The sequence below is a fragment of the Phaenicophaeus curvirostris genome, unplaced genomic scaffold (genome assembly GCF_032191515.1).
Source record: "Phaenicophaeus curvirostris isolate KB17595 unplaced genomic scaffold, BPBGC_Pcur_1.0 scaffold_69, whole genome shotgun sequence".
Taxonomy (NCBI): domain Eukaryota; kingdom Metazoa; phylum Chordata; class Aves; order Cuculiformes; family Cuculidae; genus Phaenicophaeus; species Phaenicophaeus curvirostris.
The window spans coordinates 697,265-715,957 of NW_027206691.1; the positions used below are offsets into that span (position 1 = coordinate 697,265).

General features: G+C 59.8%; 4 protein-coding genes across 5 annotated transcripts; all 4 read left to right on the forward strand.

Moving 5' to 3' along the window:
• The first annotated feature begins 915 nt into the window (after window positions 1–915).
• LOC138734185 (ATP-dependent RNA helicase DDX25-like) lies at window positions 916–9,092 on the forward strand. Of its 2 annotated transcripts, XM_069881758.1 has the most exons (11): window positions 916–962; window positions 1,052–1,115; window positions 2,849–2,984; window positions 3,068–3,160; window positions 3,263–3,365; window positions 4,036–4,150; window positions 4,514–4,691; window positions 5,461–5,698; window positions 6,159–6,321; window positions 6,484–6,675; window positions 8,376–9,092. In XM_069881758.1, the coding sequence occupies exons 1-11, from the start codon at window positions 933–935 to the stop codon at window positions 8,435–8,437; spliced, it is 1,374 nt and encodes a 457-aa protein (XP_069737859.1). In that variant the 5' UTR covers window positions 916–932; the 3' UTR covers window positions 8,438–9,092. The 2 variants fall into 2 exon arrangements, with proteins under 2 accessions (XP_069737859.1, XP_069737860.1); XM_069881759.1 differs by lacking the exons at window positions 916–962; window positions 1,052–1,115 and adding an exon at window positions 1,744–2,288.
• Window positions 9,093–9,699: 607 nt separating this feature from the next.
• Window positions 9,700–14,049, forward strand: LOC138734186 (V-set and immunoglobulin domain-containing protein 10-like 2). Its single transcript, XM_069881760.1, is given in 9 exon segments — window positions 9,700–9,974; window positions 10,043–10,402; window positions 11,211–11,349; window positions 11,351–11,493; window positions 11,988–12,263; window positions 12,411–12,692; window positions 12,922–13,182; window positions 13,276–13,572; window positions 13,660–14,049. Coding segments are annotated over 9 exon segments (2,217 nt in total). The 5' UTR covers window positions 9,700–9,901; the 3' UTR covers window positions 14,046–14,049.
• Window positions 14,050–14,319: 270 nt separating this feature from the next.
• On the forward strand, window positions 14,320–15,453 carry LOC138734212 (centriolar and ciliogenesis-associated protein HYLS1-like). Its single transcript, XM_069881784.1, has 2 exons — window positions 14,320–14,396; window positions 14,689–15,453. Exons 1-2 carry the CDS (start codon window positions 14,376–14,378, stop codon window positions 15,451–15,453), a joined length of 786 nt encoding a protein of 261 aa, XP_069737885.1. The 5' UTR covers window positions 14,320–14,375.
• Window positions 15,454–16,219: 766 nt separating this feature from the next.
• On the forward strand, window positions 16,220–17,669 carry LOC138734213 (centriolar and ciliogenesis-associated protein HYLS1-like). Its single transcript, XM_069881785.1, has 3 exons — window positions 16,220–16,229; window positions 16,824–17,005; window positions 17,070–17,669. The coding sequence occupies exons 1-3, from the start codon at window positions 16,220–16,222 to the stop codon at window positions 17,667–17,669; spliced, it is 792 nt and encodes a 263-aa protein (XP_069737886.1).
• Window positions 17,670–18,693: the final 1,024 nt, after the last annotated feature.

Genomic DNA, 18,693 nt, shown 5'->3' on the forward strand with positions numbered 1-18,693 from the left:
GTTTGGGGGGTTGCTCCTGATGTTTGAGGCTCTCTCCTGGGTCCTTCCCGGAGTTTGGGTGTCCCTTACGGAGGGGGAAATCCCTCCTGGTTTGGTTTGGCAGTCCTACCCAGTTTTAGGGGCTTCCTTCTGTATTAGGGGATACTATCATGGTTTGGGGACATCCCTCACAGGGTTAGGGTTCCCTCCTGGTATTTGGGGCTCCCTTCCAGGATTCACGGGGTCCTTCCTGGAGTTTGGGGCTCCTTCCCTGGTTTTCGGGTCCCCCCCTGGGATTCAGGGGGTCCTCCTGGGGGTTTGGGGCTGCCTCCTCATTGTTTGGGGAGATCCCTCCTGGTGTTTGGGGCTCCCTTCTAGGGTTTGGAGAGATCCCTCCCGGTTTGGGGACTCCCTCTTGGCTTTGGAGCCGCCTCCTGGGATGAGAGATGGATTCCTCCCAGCACTTGGTGGGCCCCTCCTGGGATTTGGGGGGCAGCTCCCAGGCTGGAGGGGAGGCTCCCTCCTGGGATTTGGGGGTCCTTTACAGGCTAGGGGGATCCCTGCTGATTTGGGGGTTCTGCAAAGTTTCGGGACTCCTTCCCAGGTTTTAGGAATTTCTTACAGGGTGGGAAAGGCCCCTCTGGGGACGGGGCTGGATCCCTGCCCGCTGGGGCCCCTCCGGAGACTTCCTCCCGCTTTGGGGGGATCCCTCCCAGCCTTGGGGGCTTCCCCGCTCTTTCGGGGGCTCCCTCCCGGGGTTTGGGACTCCAGGTTTGCGGTGGGGCCCTCCCACCTCGGAGTCGGGGGTGTCTCGTCCCACCGGCCCCCCCGCTCCCCACCTGCGCCGCCGCCGCCCGGAAGTAACCTCCCGACCGGAAGTTACCTCCTCGACCGGAAGTGACCTCCCGACCGGAAGTGACCGCCCCGACCGGGCCGCTCGGCGTCGCGGGGCGATGGCGGCGGAGCGAGGCGGGTGGTGGGAGGTGCGCGGCGGCCCGTGATCCCTTGATCCCGTCCCCGCCCCGAGCCGCCCCCGCCCCCCGCCTCGTAACGCTCCGCTCTGTCCCCGCAGCGCCCCCAGCACCGGCGGGGATGGCGGGAGGAGCCGGAGGAGGAGGAGGAGGAGCAGAGGAGAGGTGAGGGGGGCAGTGCGGGCCGGGCTCAGCGCGGCCTCTGGCAGCGGGTGTGGCCGCCACTGTGCTGTCTGGCACTTCAGTTTCAGTAGAGCTGTGCTGGCACCTTCAGTTTCAGCAGAGGCTGGGGGATGATGTGGTTGGAGCAGCCCTGAGGACAAGGACTTGGGGTGCTGGGGGAGGAGAAGATCCACATGAGCCGGCAACGTGCACTCACAGCCCCGAAACCAACCGTGCCCTGGGCTGCATCCAAAGCTGTGGGACCAGCCGGGCCAGGGAGGGGATTGTGCCCCTCTGCTCTGCTCTGCTCTGCTCTGGTGAGACCCAACCTGGAGCTCTGCGTCCAGTTCTGGAGTCCTCAGCACAGGAAAGACATGGAGCTGTTGGAGCAAGTCCAGAGGTGGCCACAGAGATGATCCAAGAACTGGAGCGCCTCTGCTATGAGGATGGGCTGAGAGACCTGAGGTTGTTAAGCCTGGAGAAGGCTCCAGTGAGAACTTAGAACAGCTTCCAGTGCTGAAAGGGGCTCCAGGAAAGGTGGGGAGGGGCTCTTGATCAGGGAGGGCAGGGGTAGGACAAGGGACAATGGCTTTAAATTGGAAGGGGGAAGATTTAGATTAGACATGAAGAGGAAATTCTTCATGCTGAGGGTGGGGAGGCCCTGGCCCAGGTTGTCCGTCTAAGTTATGGCTGCCCCATTCCTTGAAGTGTTCAAGGCCAGGTTGGATGGGGCTTGGAGCCCCCTGATGCAGAGGGAGGTGTCGCTGCCCATGACAAGGGGGCTGGAATGACGTGATCTTTAAGTCCCTTCCAACTCAAACCATTCTGTGACACCAGCTTGGGAGGAAGGGTCAATCTGCTTGAGGGCAGGGAGGCTCTGCAGAGGGACCTGGCTAGGCTGGATCCATGGGCTGAGACCAATGGGATGAGGTTCAACAAGGCCAAGCGCTGGGTCCTGCACTTGGGATACAACAACCCTGTGCAGCTCCAGGCTTGGGGATGAGTGGCTGGAACGCTGCCCCATGGAAAAGGACCTGGGAGTGTTGGCTGACGGCGGCTGAACATGATCCAGCAGTGGCCCAGGTGGACAAGAAGGCCACCAGCATCCTGGCTTGGATCGGCCATGGGGTGGCCAGCAGGAGCAGGGCAGGGATCGTCCCCCTGGACTCGGTGCTGGTGAGTCTGCACCTCAAATCCTGGGTTCCGTTTTGGACCCAAGAAGGACATTGAGGGGCTGGAGTGTGTCTGGGGAAGGGTCTGGAGAACAGGAGGAGCTGAGGGACCTGGAGCTGTTGAATCTGGAGAAGCGGAGACTGAGGAGAGATTTCATTGTTCTCTGCAGCTCCTGGATAGGAGGTTGTAGTGAGGTGGATCCTGGGCTCGTCTCCCCAGTGACAGGTGGTGGGATGAGAGGAAATGGCCTCAAGTTGCACCAGGGCAGGTTTAGGCTGGGCATCAGGAAAAAATTCATCACTGAAAGGGTTCTCAGGAGCTGGCAGATGCTGCTCAGGGAGGTGGTAGGGTCACCATCTCTGGTGGATTTAAAAGCCAGACAGATGAGGTGCACAGGGATGGTTCAGTAGAGGACTGGGAGGGTTGGGATTGATGATCCCAAAGGTCTTTTCCAACCAAGTGATTCTATGATTCTGTGTGAGAATTGGAGAGGGAGAGAAGGGAAGAAGGAAGAGGAAGGGGAAATGGGTGCTCTTCTTCCTCACTGGTTCCTTCCTTTCCAGAGCACCCGGCAGAATCCTCCCTGCTGAACAAGCTGATCCGTATGTCCCTGGTGGAGTCGAGTCAGAAAGTGGAGATCCTGCAGCAGGACCCCAGCTCCCCGCTCTGTTCCATCAAATCCTTTGAGCAGCTGCCCCTGTAAGTCATGGCGGGTCAGGCGCGTACAGCAGGCGAGCAGCCGCCTCCACTCCTGACACGCCGTCCTATCCTCTGTCTTACAGGAAGGAGGAGCTTTTGCAGGGGATTTACATGGCAGGCTTCAACCGGCCATCCAAGATCCAGGAGCAGGCTCTGCCCATCATGCTGGCGTATCCGTGAGTAGCCACGCTGCGTTGGTGGGCCCTGGGTTCCTCGAGGCATCCCCAGCCTCGTGACACCCGCCCCTTGTGCACCACTAAGCAGTCTTTGCCTTGCAGGCCCCAAAATCTGATTGCCCAGAGCCAGTCAGGGACAGGGAAAACAGCAGCTTTTGTCTTGGCCATGTTGAGCAGAGTTAGTGCCGCCGAGAAATACCCGCAGGTAACACAGGAGAGGGAGAGCTGAGGCAGGAGGGCTTTGCTGGAGCCCGTGAGGTGCTGTTAAGGGCAGAGCTCTGGTTTGTGTCCCTGTCCCTCTGTGATCCCGTCTGCTGGAGGGGATAGTGAAGCCCCAGGGCATTCGCAGCAGCAGGAAGGGCAGAAGGGAGGTGGTGCCCGCCCGAGGCAGGTGCTCACACTTGCTGGCAGTGGATTAAGCCAGGCTTTAGAGAGCCTGGAATTTAAACGCTGAATATCAGGCGCAGAGGTGCTGGCTTTCTGGTGGCTCCAGCAGCCCCACGAGCCCTGGTCACCTCTGCCCACAGAATCAACTCTGCCAGCTGCGATTTAAAGTCTCTCATCTCAAGTACAGGGGGTGATTTAAACACTTGCTTTAAATCTGGATGCGGAAACCAGTGTCACCGAGCTTCCAGAGACATATTCCCTCAAAAGCAGCTACGGTGACTTCTTTCTGCCCACACCCCTTTAGCTGTGCTGTGTTCCCAGCTCCTCAGCTTCCCCTGTGCTCTGGAGTGACTTGAGCAGCCTGGGATCTTCTCGTGCTCTTCCTGCCCTGTCAAAATCCCTTGTCGTCTGCCTGGTGTTCCCCGTCCTGGGAGCACCCTCGGCTTTCCGACGAGGCGTTTCTTGCCTGACAGTTCTCTCCCTCAAAGTGCCTCTGCTTGGCTCCCACCTACGAGCTGGCCCTGCAGACTGGGAATGTGGTTGAGACCATCGGGAAGTTCTGCGCCGACATCAAGGTTGCCTATGCTGTCCAAGGAAACAGAGGTGAGTCCGGTCCTGCCAAGCACGATCATGGAAGTGTCCTGTGAGTACAGGGATCTTCTCGGAACCTTGAGCTACCAGAAGCTGCACAGACCTCCGTGCAGCCAATAAAACTCTGTCTGTATTCCCCGCTCCTGCTAAGGAGTCTATTTTGCGATTGCTGGCTGCTTTCAGAGTGCCCCCTGCACACGTGGGGCTGGTTTCTACCTCCCCAAGGCTGTAGGGAAGCGTCAGCCCTGATTGTGGTTAAAACCTCCAGCTCCACTTTGCGATGGCCCCCCTCAAAGGCCAGAATCTGAGATGAACAAGTGAAAAATGCGCTGGTGTTGGTTGGAGGTGGTGGGCTGCCATTTCCTGCTCTGGCAGTTCCTCAGGGCGTGGCGCTGGAGGAGCAAATCGTCATCGGGACGCCAGGGACAATGCTGGACTGGTGTTTCAAACGTGGCCTCGTAGACGTGAAGAAGATCAAGGTGTTCGTGCTGGATGAAGCTGACATCATGATCGACATGCAGGGCCTCTCCTGCCAGAGCATTCGCATTCAGAAGTGAGTGATCATAGAATCGCTTGATTGGAAAAGACCTTTGAAATCACTGTGTCCAACCATCCCTGTCCATTACTAAACCAGATCCCTGAGCACCTCATGTGCCCGGCTTTTAAACCCCTCCAGGGATGGGGACTCGGCCACCTCCATGGGCAGCCTCTGCCAGCGCCCCAGAACCCTTTTGACGGAAACATTTTTCCCAATACCCAGGCTAAATCTGCTCTGGCGCAATTTTAGGCCATTTCCTTTCTTCCAGTCACCTGTCCCCTGGGAGAAGAGCCCAGTACCCACCTCACCACAACCTCCTTTCAGGGAGCTGTGATTTATAAGGTCTCCCCTCAGCCTTCTTTTCTCCAGGCTAAACAACCCGAAGCCCCTCAGCTGCTCCTCGTAACCCTTGTTCTCCAGCCCCTTCCCCATCGTCCTGATGGCTGGCATCCTGCTTCCCTGGCCTTTCCCCCTCTTTGCTTAGCTTTGAGTGAATTGGTCTCCAAAGGACCTGAATGCGCAGCAAAAGAGAGTCCCTGTGATGCTGAAGATGCATCCAGGGAAAGGTGAGCCCAGGGACCCGGCTTTCTGTAAAACCGTATCTGTGAAACACACAGGAAGACTTTTATTTCGCTTACCTTTACTCTGCCCAGTTACAGCCCTTGGATTGGTTTCTCTTGAAGGCAACACAAAATCAACTGAAATGAGCTTTTATCTCTCTGAGCGAGCAGATCTGGGCAGCTGTGGCTCCTCTGGGCTGACCAGTCCTTTTTCCCTGCTCCAGGGCTCTCCCCAAGGACTGCCAGATGTTGCTGTTTTCCGCCACCTTCAAGGAAGCCGTGCGAGCGTTCGCCATGCGGATTGTATCCAATGCCATCGTGATAAAGCTGCGTGAGGATGAGCTTACCCTGAGCAACATCAGGCAGTACTTCTTTATATGCGAGAGCCAGGAGGAGAAGTACAGAGCCCTCTGCAACATCTACGGCTGCGTCACCATCGGCCAGGCTGTTGTCTTCTGCCAGGTAACGCAGCTCCGCCTGCCTGGGGACAGCACTGGGTTTGCAGTCAGGGACAACAGGAATGGTTCCTTTTCCAGTATGCACGTGGAGGGCTTTTCCCCAGATCCTCAAAATCATGGAGCAGAGCCCAGGGAGGGATGGGGAACGCGTTGCCAGCACTGAAAGGACAGTGATATGGCAAAGGCAGCTTTTAAAAGCATCTCTCCTACCAGCTGGGACTGCCTTTGCCGGGCTTCCACGGTCACCAGAACACCCTGTTTTTCCTTGCCCTTTGTGACAGAAGCTTCCTGCTTGTTTTCATTGTTTTGATCTTGTTTTGCGGTGTTAAAAAGCACCAGGAGGTCCCTCGAAAGGAGCAGGAGACTCAAAACAGGGGGAAATAGCAGTGAAGGGTTGGCTGGGAGGGAGCAGAGCGGTGGGAGGGCTGCTGCGGAACCTCAGCCTGCCTCTCGCCACACCTCAGACTCGGAGGAGTGCGAGCTGGCTGGCGGCGGAGATGAGCCAGGACGGGCACCAAGTGGCGATGCTGACAGCGGAGCTGACGGTGCCGCAGCGGGCCAACATCATCCAGCGCTTCCGCGAAGGAAAGGAGAAGGTCCTCATTGTCACCAATGTCTGCGCCAGAGGTACCTCTGGAAAACCCAGTGCCCCTTGCAATTCCGAAGGGGGTGAAACACACCTCCTGGCATCTGCTGCTTCTGGTGGCAGCATGGCTTAAGGCAGGGATCCTACGGGATATGTTGGGCCCAGGGAGCCTTTCCCGCAGCCCTGATCTCACTGTTTCTCAGGGATCGATGTGCAGCAAGTCACCATCGTGGTGAACTTCAGCCTCCCCACCTCTCGGAGAAGAAACGAGCCAGATTTTGAGACCTATCTCCACCGCATCGGGCGAAGTGGACGCTTTGGGAAGAAGGGCATCGCCTTCAGCATGGTGGAAAGCTGTAACGTGGGGCTTGTGCACAAGATAGAGGAGTATTTCCGTAAGCATTCACATGTATCTGCCTCGCTGGGATAGGTTCTGGGACTGGTGATCTCCCTTCAGCTCATTTCCCATCTGCAAAGGGACCTTATTGGGCTGCTCTTCTCCCTGGGCGTGTCTTACTCGGCACAGGCACCAGGTGGAGCCTCCCTTCTGTCCCCCTTGCCCTTTGAGGGGGTTTTTATCCATAGCAGACGTTTTCAGAGAAACAGAATCACAGAATGTCCTTAGTGGGAGGGGACCCCCAAGTCTCATCAAGTCCAACTCCTGTCCCTGCACAGGACAACCCCACAATTCACACTGTGGGGCTGGGGGCGTTGGCCAAACACTTCTGGAATATTGTCAGCCTTGGGACTGCTTCCCTGGGAGCTGTTCCTGCGCTCCACCACCCTCTGGGGGAAGAACCTTTTCCCAATGTCCAACCTAACCCTGCCCTGGCATCTTCATGCCATGCCCTCATGTCCAGAGGGAAGAGCTCAGTGCCTGCTCCTCCTCCTCCCCATTGAGGAAGCTGCATAGCGCGATGAGGTTTCTCTTCAGTCTCATCTTTTCCAGGCTGATCAGACCAAGGGACTTCAGCCACTTCTCATACACTTCCCCTCTAAACTCTTAAACTCTGTGCCCTCCTCTGGACACTCCAGCAGCTTTAGATCCTTTTTATCCTGTGGCTCCCAAACTGTCCCCGGTGCTCAAGGTGGGGCCCCAGTGCGGAGCAGAGCGGGACAATCCCCTCCCTCGCTTGGCGAGCGATGCCGTGCTGGATGCACCCAGGACGTGGTTGGCTGCCAGGTCACTGCTACCTCGTGGCCGACTTGCCATGGACCAGAACCCCCTGATCCCTTTCTGCAGGGCTGCTCTCCAGCCTCGCGCTCCCCGGGCTGTCCGTCCATCCGTGTCCCAGGGGCAGAACAAGGCCCTCGCCCCAGTTAAACTCCGTGCGGGTGTGATTGCCCATCTCTCCCGTTTGTCCGATCCCTCTGCGGGGCCTCTCTGCCCTCTGGGGTGTCAGCAGCTGACCCACTTCCATGACATCCCCAAACTGAGTTATTAAAGCTTCCAGTCCCGCATCCAGGTAATTTCTGAGAATGCTGAGGAGCGCTGGCCCCCTGGGATGAACCCCGCGGAATGCCACTAGGGACTGGTCGCCAGCCTGATGTGACCGCAGTCACTGTAACGCTTTGATCCAGCCCCTCAGCCCGTTCTCCCCACCCAGCACTGTGTGTCCAGCTGGCCACTGGGCCGTTTGTTCAGTAGCCTGAGATTTTGTGTGTGACTTGCCAGGGCCTTCACAGGCCCTGTCCTCCCCTGAACCTCCCCTGTCCTGCATCGGTTTGGAGGTGGGAGGAGAGGGTGGGAGCGGCTTTGGAAACCGATTGGGACATGCTGCTTCTGGCTTGGGACCTCTCACTTTCGGACAAGGTGCTTCTGGCTTAGGGCTCCTCTCTCGGACACGCTGCTTCTGGTTTGGGGCACTTCTTGCTTTCAGAGTCCAGGCCACTGCACTCCCTCACTTGGCACTGTGCCTTCTCCCAGTTTCCTTGGCTGTTGCTTGAGGGCCGTGGACTGGAAATCCCACCCACACAGGAGCGTTCCCACCCATGCCTGTGCACGCAAGCGGCACAAATGCCAGCTCACCGGCGGCCGGGCTTTGGTTTTACCAGCTCGTGCCCAACACTGGCAATTTTTGTTTCCTTCCTACAGAGACCAAGATCAAGGAGCTGGACCCAGATGACATGGATGAGCTCGAGAGGCTGGAAAACTGAGTGAGGACCAGGGGTGTGCTGCCCCCCCGTCCCAGTTTTGGTTCAGGAACAGAAGGAAAAGTTACAGGGGAAGATGTTCCAGTTCTCTAAAGAGTTTCCCCACATAGTTTGGTTTTGTTGGGATGCTGGGAGGAGGCAGGGGAGCCCTCAGCCCCAGCGGTTCTTGTCCCTGGTTTTGTTCTGGTTCTGTGGCCGAGGTTTTCAGAGCCCTGGCTCTGCAGGGTGGGAGGAATCCCCGTGGCGCTCGGCTTGGGGTGATGCTCCTCAGCGGCACCTCTGGATGCGCTCAGAGTGGTCAGGAAACGGGGAAGCAGCAGGAGCTGGCTCCAGAACTCCGCTGCTTGTCTCCAGGCAGCAGCGACAGGTACCTTTCTGCCACAAAAACCTGGAGAAAAAGCTCAGAAAGAAAGAATGGGGAGAAAAGCGGAGTTGTTAGAAAACGGAATAACGGGCTCTCGCTAGGTGGCGGCAGGAGCTGCTGTCGCGGAGCCCGAGTGGAGCAGTTTGGGGACTGGAAGAGCCGGGAGCTCGTGGGCTGCTGGGCAGGGGTCAGGGGTTGTCCCTTCGCTGTCACCAAGCCTGTCTCTAACAGAATGGAATTAAATCCTTGCTAGGGTGGTGGTGTTCCTCCTGTGCAACAGGAATTTGGAATTTATCCCTACGCTCAGTGCAGACGTGTTTTTATTGGCTCCAAGTGTTGACGGTTGTGTCCTTAGCCACCAACATCCCCTGCTCCCCTTGCTTCAGCTTTCCCAGTTGCTTTACAAACCTGACCTGTCCAGGCAGAAACTGTGCCCGGAGCCGTCTGGCAGCAGCTCGGGGAGCAAAGCCTCAGCTGGCTCTGTAGCCCCCCGGCCCGGCTTTACCCCACAGTGGGCGTTTGATCCCCAAACCTCTTTGCAGGCAGCCTCACACTCTTGGTTTGCTCCGGCTGAGCCCCTTCCTCAGTGGACACAGGCTCTGGGGGTGGGATCTGGCCCGCAGACCCCTCTGGTTGGGGCGCTCCCCCTGCATTGTGTTACAGCCTGGCTGCCCCCATGAATGTTTTATGGGCTGGGGCTGGTGTGGAGAGGGAGATGAAATATCAAACCCCGCTTGCCGCCCGGCTTCCCCAGCTCCCAGACCCCGCATGCTCCGCCACGGGGCTGTGGGAGCCTATTTTCCCTTCCTTTGGCCATAAAACAGAGGCTGGGGGGGTGAGTGTGGGACGGATCAACCCCCACCCCTGGGGGATGGAGGCGATGCTGCCGCTCCTTGAGCGAGCGCGCCTGTCCTCAGCCCTGAGATTGCAGGGACCGAGGCCGGTGGCAGCACCAGGTTCCTTCCAGCCCGCACGAGCAGGCTGATAAATAATTAACGGTTAATCAGGGCAGGGCTTAATTCCCCAGGGGAAACCAGAGAAGAGGTTGGCGCGGAGAGCGCAGCCCTGCTTCGCCATCGCTCCGCGCTGCTGGACATGGCGCCATGGCACGAGGCTGGGCAGCGCCGCACTGGAGGGGACCGTGGGCACTGTGGCTGCTGCCGGTGCTGGCAGGGGGTGAGCAGAGCCCCCGAGCCCCGGCTGCCCGGGCGCAAGCGGGCCCTGACCCCGCTGCCCCCCGGCAGGGCAGCCGCTGGCGGCCGGAGAGGCGGGCTACGAGGAGTGGGCAGTGACGGGGGTTCAGGGCCGTGCGGTGGAGCTGAGCTGCGGGCGTGTGGCGGCGGCACCGCCGGCTGTCGTCTTCTGGAGTTTCGTGGCGGAGCCGGAGGGCTCAGGGCCGCCGCGGGCAGTGGCCGTGGGCTCAGGCAGAGAGGTGGCAGTGGCCCCCGGCGCGGGGACGCTGGGCAGGGTGACCCTGCGCAACGGGACGCTGGAGCTGCGGGAGCTGCGGGCGGCCGCCCAGGGGCGATTCCTCTGCCAGGGGCTCTTCCCGGAGCGTGGGCGACTCCACGTTGGCTACGCCGCTGTCCTCTTGCGCGTCTTGGGTAAGCACTGGCCGATGGCCACCGTCGCGTTCCCGGGGATCCCTGCGCTTGCCCGTGAGCCCTAGAGTCTTTCACAGGCCAGCAGTGTGTGCTGCTGGCCACTGAAGAGCCTGCTAGCCCATGGGAGTCTTCCACTGGCCAGTGTAGCGTGCTCCTGGCCAATGAAGAGCTCAGTAGCCACTGAAGGGCCCCACTACTCACTGAAGCGCGCCACTAGCCAGTGTAGAGCTCTGCTAGCCAACACAGCGGCCTGCAGCCAGTGCAACACTCCACTAAGCAGGAAAGCACCCCATTAGCCAACGTGGCACCCCACGAGCCAACGTAGTGCTGTGCTAGCCAACAGCATCACACTAGCCAACGTAGCACCCCACGAGCCAACGTAGCACTGGGCTAGCCAACACGGCAGCACACTAGCCGACATAGCATTCCACTAGCTGAAGTAGCTCACCATTAGCCAGCGAAGGGCCCCATAAGCCAAAGCAGAGCCTTGCTGCCCGGCAAAGCACCCCACTAGCCATCGTAGTGTCCTGCTAGCCAGCACCATCTCCTTGCCCTGGCCAATCCAGCATCCCAGTAGCCCCTAAGCGGTCACATTAGCCTGTCTGTGGCTGCTCTAGCTACTCCCCACGCCCACAGCCAGGACACCCCCTCATTAGCCCATAGACATTCTCACTAGCCATCCTGCTTGCTGCCATAGCACATCACTAGCCAATACACGGTCTGGGCTGGAAAGATGCCCCCTGTTGGGGGCCCTGGGGGCTCGTGGGGGGCCCGGGGGATGGGGCTGCTCACGGCTTGGTGCCCCCAGTGCCCGTCTCCAAGCCCTTTGTGCGGCCGATGGCGGCAGTGGCGGCGGAGGGGGCGACGGTGGCCCTGACGTGCTCTGTGCGGGAGGGGACCAAGCCGCTGAGCTTCTCCTGGCAGCACCGGGAGCCCCGGGGGGGTCCCCTGCCGTCCCCCAGGGATGGGGGGCTCCGGGGCAGAGCTGCGCCTGACGCCCGCCAACCGGAGCCACGCGGGCTGGTACGCCTGCACCGTGCGCAACCAAGTCAACAACTGCACCAGCGAGCCCGTCTACCTGGACATCATCTGTGAGTGGCCTCACCTTCCCGGGGGGCTGTGAGGGCATCCTCAGGGCTGGAGATGCCACCATGGCCTGGCCATGGCGACCAAGCATCCAGCCACCTGGCTACTATGATGTGGCTGTGACCACCAAGCACCCTACCACCATGGTGGCCCCGTGGTACAGCCATGGCCACCACGTGCAGTGCCACCGAGGTACCTCCTCAGCCACCGCGTGGCCTGTCTGTGTCCATGGTCACCACGCACTGTGCCACCTCCACAGCCACCAGGCCAGCATGGTGTGTCCATGGCCACCACGCCCTACGGCACCATGGGGCCTCCACGCCCACCACCCACCCCGGGACGTCCATGGCCACCACGGTGATGTTCACAGCCACGATGGTGCACGTTTTCTAAGGAGACTTCCCAGCCTGGTTCCCCACCAGAGGGAGGATGCCCCAGGTGTGGCTGTGTCCCCTCTCTGGGGATGTCCCGATGACTGAGGGTCCCCATGTCACCGCAGATGGCCCCGACGAGCCAGCCATCAGCGTGGAGCCCTTCTCCCCTGAACAGGGGGGCTTCTTGGCGGGCGAGAGGGAGGACGTGGTGCTGAGCTGCCTGGCTCCCTCCAACCCCCCTAGTCGCTACGTCTGGCTCCACAACAGCTCCCAGGTCCACACCGGCCAGACCTACGCCATCTCTGCCATCACTCGCGCCCAGGCGGGCACCTACACCTGCCTGGCCGAGAATACCCACCTCCAAACCCGCACCCAGGCCACCATCGTCCTCACCGTCTACTGTAAGTAACCCTGGAACAGGGGCGGCCCCACGGGTGCCCCTGGGGCGAGATAGACCAAGGCAGCTTCTGGTGAGGATGTAGGTGTGAAGGGCAATGTGGGAGGAGGGTAACAGCCCGGCGTCCCCCAGCTCTGATGGTCTCCTGCAGATCCACCACCCGGCAGCCCCACCTGCTCTGCCCTGGCCACCGGTGACCTGCGGGACGTGGCCCTGCGGTGCCGCTGGCCGGGGGGCTTCCCCCTGGCACGGCTGCGCTGGGTGGGCCCCTGGCCTCCCGTGAAGGAGGATGAGGACGAGGTGGCATCGGGGTCGAGTCTTTCCATGGCCACCAGCATCCAGCCAGGGGCGGCCACCAGGAACGGCAGCTCCTTCTCCTGCCTGGCCTCCCACCCCGCGCTGCCACGGGGGGCTACGTGCGGGACCACCCTGTGTGAGTGCCCGTGGGTCGTGTCCCCGCGGAGAAAAACCCTTTGTGACGCCCCGGTTGGTGGAGCCGCCGTGACCCTGTGCCGCGGCCACCCCGAGGGACGCGTGGCCGGGCGCTCATCACCCCAGGCGACCCCAAGCTGGGGGTGCCCGTGGCACAGTCGCCCGGGGTGGCTGTCACCCTTTTGGGGGACGCTTTGGCATCCCCGCCCTGATGCCTCTCCGTCCCACAGGGGTCCCAGCCGACGGCCCCTCCTGCGCGGTGGCGGTCACCAAGGGTAACGAGTACGTGACGCTGCGGTGCCGGTGGGAGGGGGGGACGCCGCCAGTCACCCTGCGCTGGCGGGACGGCGGGGGCCGGGCGCTGGGGGACCCCTCGCCCTTCACTGCCGTCCTGGTGCTGAGCACCCACAGCGGCTTGCGGGGCCGGGATTTTGTCTGCGCGGCCGCCCACCCGCTACGGGCCAACGGCGCCGAGTGCCGCCTCCGGCTGGGTAAGCCGGATTCGAAGCGGGCGTCCCCTCCTTGGGCCACGGTGACACAGGGGGGTCACAGGTCTCCGTGGCTCCGTGCCTCTCGCCGCACAGACGTCCCCAAGCTGGAGGCGGAGAGGAGCGAGGTGGCGGTGCTGGAGGGCGGCGAGGCGCAGTTGGCGTGCCGGTGGCAAGGCAGCGGCACTGACCTCGGAGCCACCGTGGCTTGGTACGACCCCAGGGAGCGGGAGGTGACGTCGGGGTCGGCCAAGTACCAGCTGGAGCGGGGAGAAGCGTGGCTCAACCTCACCATCTGGGAGGCCGAGTGGCCGGGGGACAGCGGGATCTACCGCTGCACCGCAGCCAACGCCGTAGGCACTGCCAGCCTCCCCATCCGCCTCCGCGTGGATCGTGAGTCCTGGGAAGCAGGGGTGGGGGGGTGGTCCTCGAGGTGGGTTTGGGGGATTCAGCCGCTCTTGCCGGGCGTTGTCCCCGCAGGGTACCCGGCCCCCCCCAACGTCACCATCAGCAAGCTGCGGTACACGCGGGCGCGCACCGAGGTGCGGCTGGAGTGGCGGACGCAAGGTGCTGGCAACCTCACTGGCTTCGTGGTGCAGCGGCGCCGAGCCAAGAAACATCCCCGGCGGGTGCTGGGCCCCTGGGAAACGGCCGCCGGTGACATCGAGCCCCACTCCCGTGACCGGCGCCTGGGGGGGCTGGACCCAGCCGTGATCTATGCCTTCCGTGTCCTGGCTGTCAACCACAGAGAGCCATCGCGGAGCCCTTTCCATTTTCACACCGTGCTCAGCCAGCATCAACACTCCAGAGAGCGCGTGAACGGCTGCCGTTCATCCCGCCGCACCATCTGCTCCAGTGTTTCATAACGGCACCCTGCAAACTTGTGGTTTTTCAAACCCGCTTTGCAGCACAAAGTATTCTTAGGCCTGTGGAGCAAGTGGAAACTATGTCCGGATCCCCTTTCACAGCAGGGCTTGAGGTTTACTGTAACCAGACTCAAACAGCCTTCAGGCTACCGTAGACAACACCTAAAAGTACCGACTGAGCCTTTTCCTTCTCGGAGGCAGGAAAACGCCCTCTTGGATGCCCCTGGGTTAAATCGGGACCAGATACTACCATGTTTATAAAAGAACAAGGGAAGCCTGATCTGTGAAGGTCCCTTCCAACCCAAAGCATTCTATGATTCCGACACCGTTATGACTGCTCGGCGCTCACAGGTTGGGCTGAACCTGTCCTGTCTTTGTCCATTATCCCCTTCATACTTTGTGTAATTCAAGCAGGAATTTGGGGGTTGCTTTACAGCTGTGCTGTGCTTCCATCTGCTGTAGGGAAAGGGCCTTTCGCTGGCAGCGGGAGGTTTGGAATTGCAGCCAGCATTCCCAGGGCCCCAGAGACCAACCACCACCTAAATTGCACCCCTGACCCCCAGGCACTGAGGGTCCAAGCCCTTGATCTCTTCAGCCAGCTTAAATGTGCCACGATAAATTAACTGCAGTTTATTTTTTGCAGGATCCACCCAGTCTGGCAGAAACTAAGGAGATGGGGGGACCGGAGCGGTGTATCTGGGTCACTCCGGCAGCTGAGGAGCAAGCACAGCCCAACGATGATCTCTATGCCCAGGCCTCTCTCGGTCTAGGGGTGCAATCAACCCTTCTGGCATTTCCTGAGGATCAGAGGGGAAGCAGGAGGATGGTCATGAAAAGAAAGGTGCTGAGGCACAGACCTGATGGAGGAGTGGAGGTCTTTGACGAGTCGGGGAGCAGCACCAACACCCGGAGCCTGAGGCAGAAGATGCTTCATCATAGGCCAAGCCCAGAAGACAGCATCTCTGAGGGGGAAATAGAGTCAAGCAACACCTCCCATCCCTGGTGGCCCCGCAGGGACAGCCCCTGCTTTCTCCCTGCGGATTTGGGGAGCCAGAGCTCTCATGATTCTCCTTACAGAGCTGCAGCAGAACAACCCAAGTCCTTCATTCCTCCGCGGTTCGAGCTGCTGGGCCGTAACCGGGGGAAAACTGACTGCGTGGCCAAATATTTTGAATATAAACGAGATTGGGAGAAATTTGGAATCCCAGGGGAGGATCGGTGGAAAGAAGTGCGCTGGGGCATCCGGAAGAAGATGCTCTGTGAGCCCGAGCTGCCCCACCGTCCGCAGCACCTCCCCATCCCCAACAACTACACCGTGCCCACGGAGAAGAAGAGAGCTGCCCTGTGCTGGAAGGTGCGCTGGGACCTGGCCAGGGGCCTCCTGCCGGAGAAAACCACTCCCTGGTAGCACCTTGAGCCCTGCTCCTTGCCTGTGAGGCGGGAACTGAGCACCAGCTGCTTTTATCCACCTCAAAATTCTCGACAATTTCTAAAAATTCCTTTAATAAAGTTTGTGAAAAGACTTATGGTCTGTGGGCTATTTTATAGAATCATGGAATGGCTTGAGTTTGAAGGGACCTTAAAGAACATCCAACCTGGCCTTGAACCCCTCCAGGGATGGGGCAGCCACCCCTGCTCTGGGCAACCTGGGCCAGGGCCTCCCCACCCTCAGAGTGAAGAATTTCTTCCTAATGTCTAATCTAAATCTTCCCCCTTCCAATTTAAAACTGTTCCCCCTTGTCCTATCCCGGCACTCCCTGATTAAAAGCCCCTCCCCAGCTTTCCTTGAGTCCCTTTCAGTACTGGAAGCTACTCTAAGGTGTCCTAGGAGCCTTCTCCAGGCTGAACAACCCCCACTCTGTCAGCCTGCCTCATAGCAGAGGTGCTCCAGGCCTTGGATCATCTCTGTGGACCTCCAGGAGTTGGGGGTTCCTCACAGGGTGGGGGGTCTCTCCTGGGATGAGATGTGGATTCCTCCTGGGTGTCGAGAGCTCCCTCCCGGCATCTGGGGATCCCTTATAGGGTGGGGTGGGGGGAATCCCTCCCTGTTTGCATGCTCTGCCCAGTTTTGGAGGCCTCATCCAGGTTTAGGGGGTCCCATCACAATTTGGGGAGATCCCTCCTCATGTTTGGGGCCCCTCCTGGGATGCAGGGTTCTGTCATGGTTTGGGGTGATGCTTCCCAGTATTTGGGGCTCCCTCACAGGTTTTGGGGTCCTTCCCACAGCTTCAGGCTCCCTCCTGGCATCTAGGGCTCCCTCTCAGGATCCAGAGGGTCTGTCCTGGGATTTGGAGGATCCCTCCTGAATCGAGGCTCCTGCCCAGTTTTGGAGGCTCAATCCTGCGTTAGGGGGTTCTGTCATGGTTTGGGGAGATCCCTCCCATGTTTTGCAGACCCTCACGGTGCTTGGGGCTCCTCCCAGTTTGGGGGGTTGCTCCTGATGTTTGAGGCTCTCTCCTGGGTCCTTCCCGGAGTTTGGGTGTCCCTTACGGAGGGGGAAATCCCTCCTGGTTTGGTTTGGCAGTCCTACCCAGTTTTAGGGGCTTCCTTCTGTATTAGGGGATACTATCATGGTTTGGGGACATCCCTCACAGGGTTAGGGTTCCCTCCTGGTATTTGGGGCTCCCTTCCAGGATTCACGGGGTCCTTCCTGGAGTTTGGGGCTCCTTCCCTGGTTTTCGGGTCCCCCCCTGGGATTCAGGGGGTCCTCCTGGGGGTTTGGGGCTGCCTCCTCATTGTTTGGGGAGATCCCTCCTGGTGTTTGGGGCTCCCTTCTAGGGGGCCGGGCGCTGGGGGACCCCTCGCCCTCCACTGCCGTCCTGGTGCTGAGCACCCACAGCGGCTTGCGGGGCCGGGATTTTGTCTGCGCGGCCGCCCACCCGCTACGGGCCAACGGCGCCGAGTGCCGCCTCCGGCTGGGTAAGCCGGATTCGAAGCGGGCGTCCCCTCCTTGGGCCACGGTGACACAGGGGGGTCACAGGTCTAGGGGTGCAATCAACCCTTCTGGCATTTCCTGAGGATCAGAGGGGAAGCAGGAGGATGGTCATGAAAAGAAAGGTGCTGAGGCACAGACCTGATGGAGGAGTGGAGGTCTTTGACGAGTCGGGGAGCAGCACCAACACCCGGAGCCTGAGGCAGAAGATGCTTCATCATAGGCCAAGCCCAGAAGACAGCATCTCTGAGGGGGAAATAGAGTCAAGCAACACCTCCCATCCCTGGTGGCCCCGCAGGGACAGCCCCTGCTTTCTCCCTGCGGATTTGGGGAGCCAGAGCTCTCATGATTCTCATTACAGAGCTGCAGCAGAACAACCCAAGTCCTTCATTCCTCCGCGGTTCGAGCTGCTGGGCCGTAACCGGGGGAAAACTGACTGCGTGGCCAAATATTTTGAATATAAACGAGATTGGGAGAAATTTGGAATCCCAGGGGAGGATCGGTGGAAAGAAGTGCGCTGGGGCATCCGGGAGAAGATGCTCTGTGAGCCCGAGCTGCCCCACCGTCCGCAGCACCTCCCCATCCCCAACAACTACACCGTGCCCACGGAGAAGAAGAGAGCTGCCCTGTGCTGGAAGGTGCACTGGGACCTGGCCAGGGGCCTCCTGCCGGAGAAAACCACTCCCTGGTAGCACCTTGAGCCCTGCTCCTTGCCTGTGAGCCGGGAACTGAGCACCAGCTGCTTTTATCCGCCTCAAAGTCCTCGATAATTTCTAAAAATCCCGTTTTTTGCATTTCAAGTGGGCTAAGTCCTACTATTCAAACTTTTTCCAGCACTTCAGAAAAGTGGGCTGGGTGGAGAACCCAGTTCCCCCGTTGCATCCTGTGATGCTGCTTCCCGAGCTCTGACTGGAAGCTCTGAGAAGCTGGCACCAAGAACCCCACGGCCTGCAGGACCCTTTGGATATCGCAGGAACAAGACTGCAGGGAGCCTGGGGATTTGGGGCAGGGAACAGACCCTGCATGAGACACCAAGGTTGTTACATCTGTGATGCCTCAGGAATTCCTTTAATAAAGTGTGTGAAAAGACTTATGGTCTGTGGGCTATTTTATAGAATCATGGAATGGCTTGAGTTTGAAGGGACCTTAAAGAACATCCAACCTGGCCTTGAACCCCTCCAGGGATGGGGCAGCCACCCCTGCTCTGGGCAACCTGGGCCAGGGCCTCCCCACCCTCAGAGTGAAGAATTTCTTCCTAATGTCTAATCTAAATCTTCCCCCTTCCAATTTAAAACTGTTCCCCCTTGTCCTATCCCGGCACTCCCTGATTAAAAGCCCCTCCCCAGCTTTCCTTGAGTCCCTTTCAGTACTGGAAGCTACTCTAAGGTGTCCTAGGAGCCTTCTCCAGGCTGAACAACCCCCACTCTGTCAGCCTGCCTCATAGCAGAGGTGCTCCAGGCCTTGGATCATCTCTGTGGACCTCCAGGAGTTGGGGGTTCCTCACAGGGTGGGGGGTCTCTCCTGGGATGAGATGTGGATTCCTCCTAGGTGTCGAGAGCTCCCTCCCGGCATCTGGGGATCCCTTATAGGGTGGGGTGGGGGGAATCCCTCCCTGTTTGCATGCTCTGCCCAGTTTTGGAGGCCTCATCCAGGTTTAGGGGGTCCCATCACAATTTGGGGAGATCCCTCCTCATGTTTGGGGCCCCTCCTGGGATG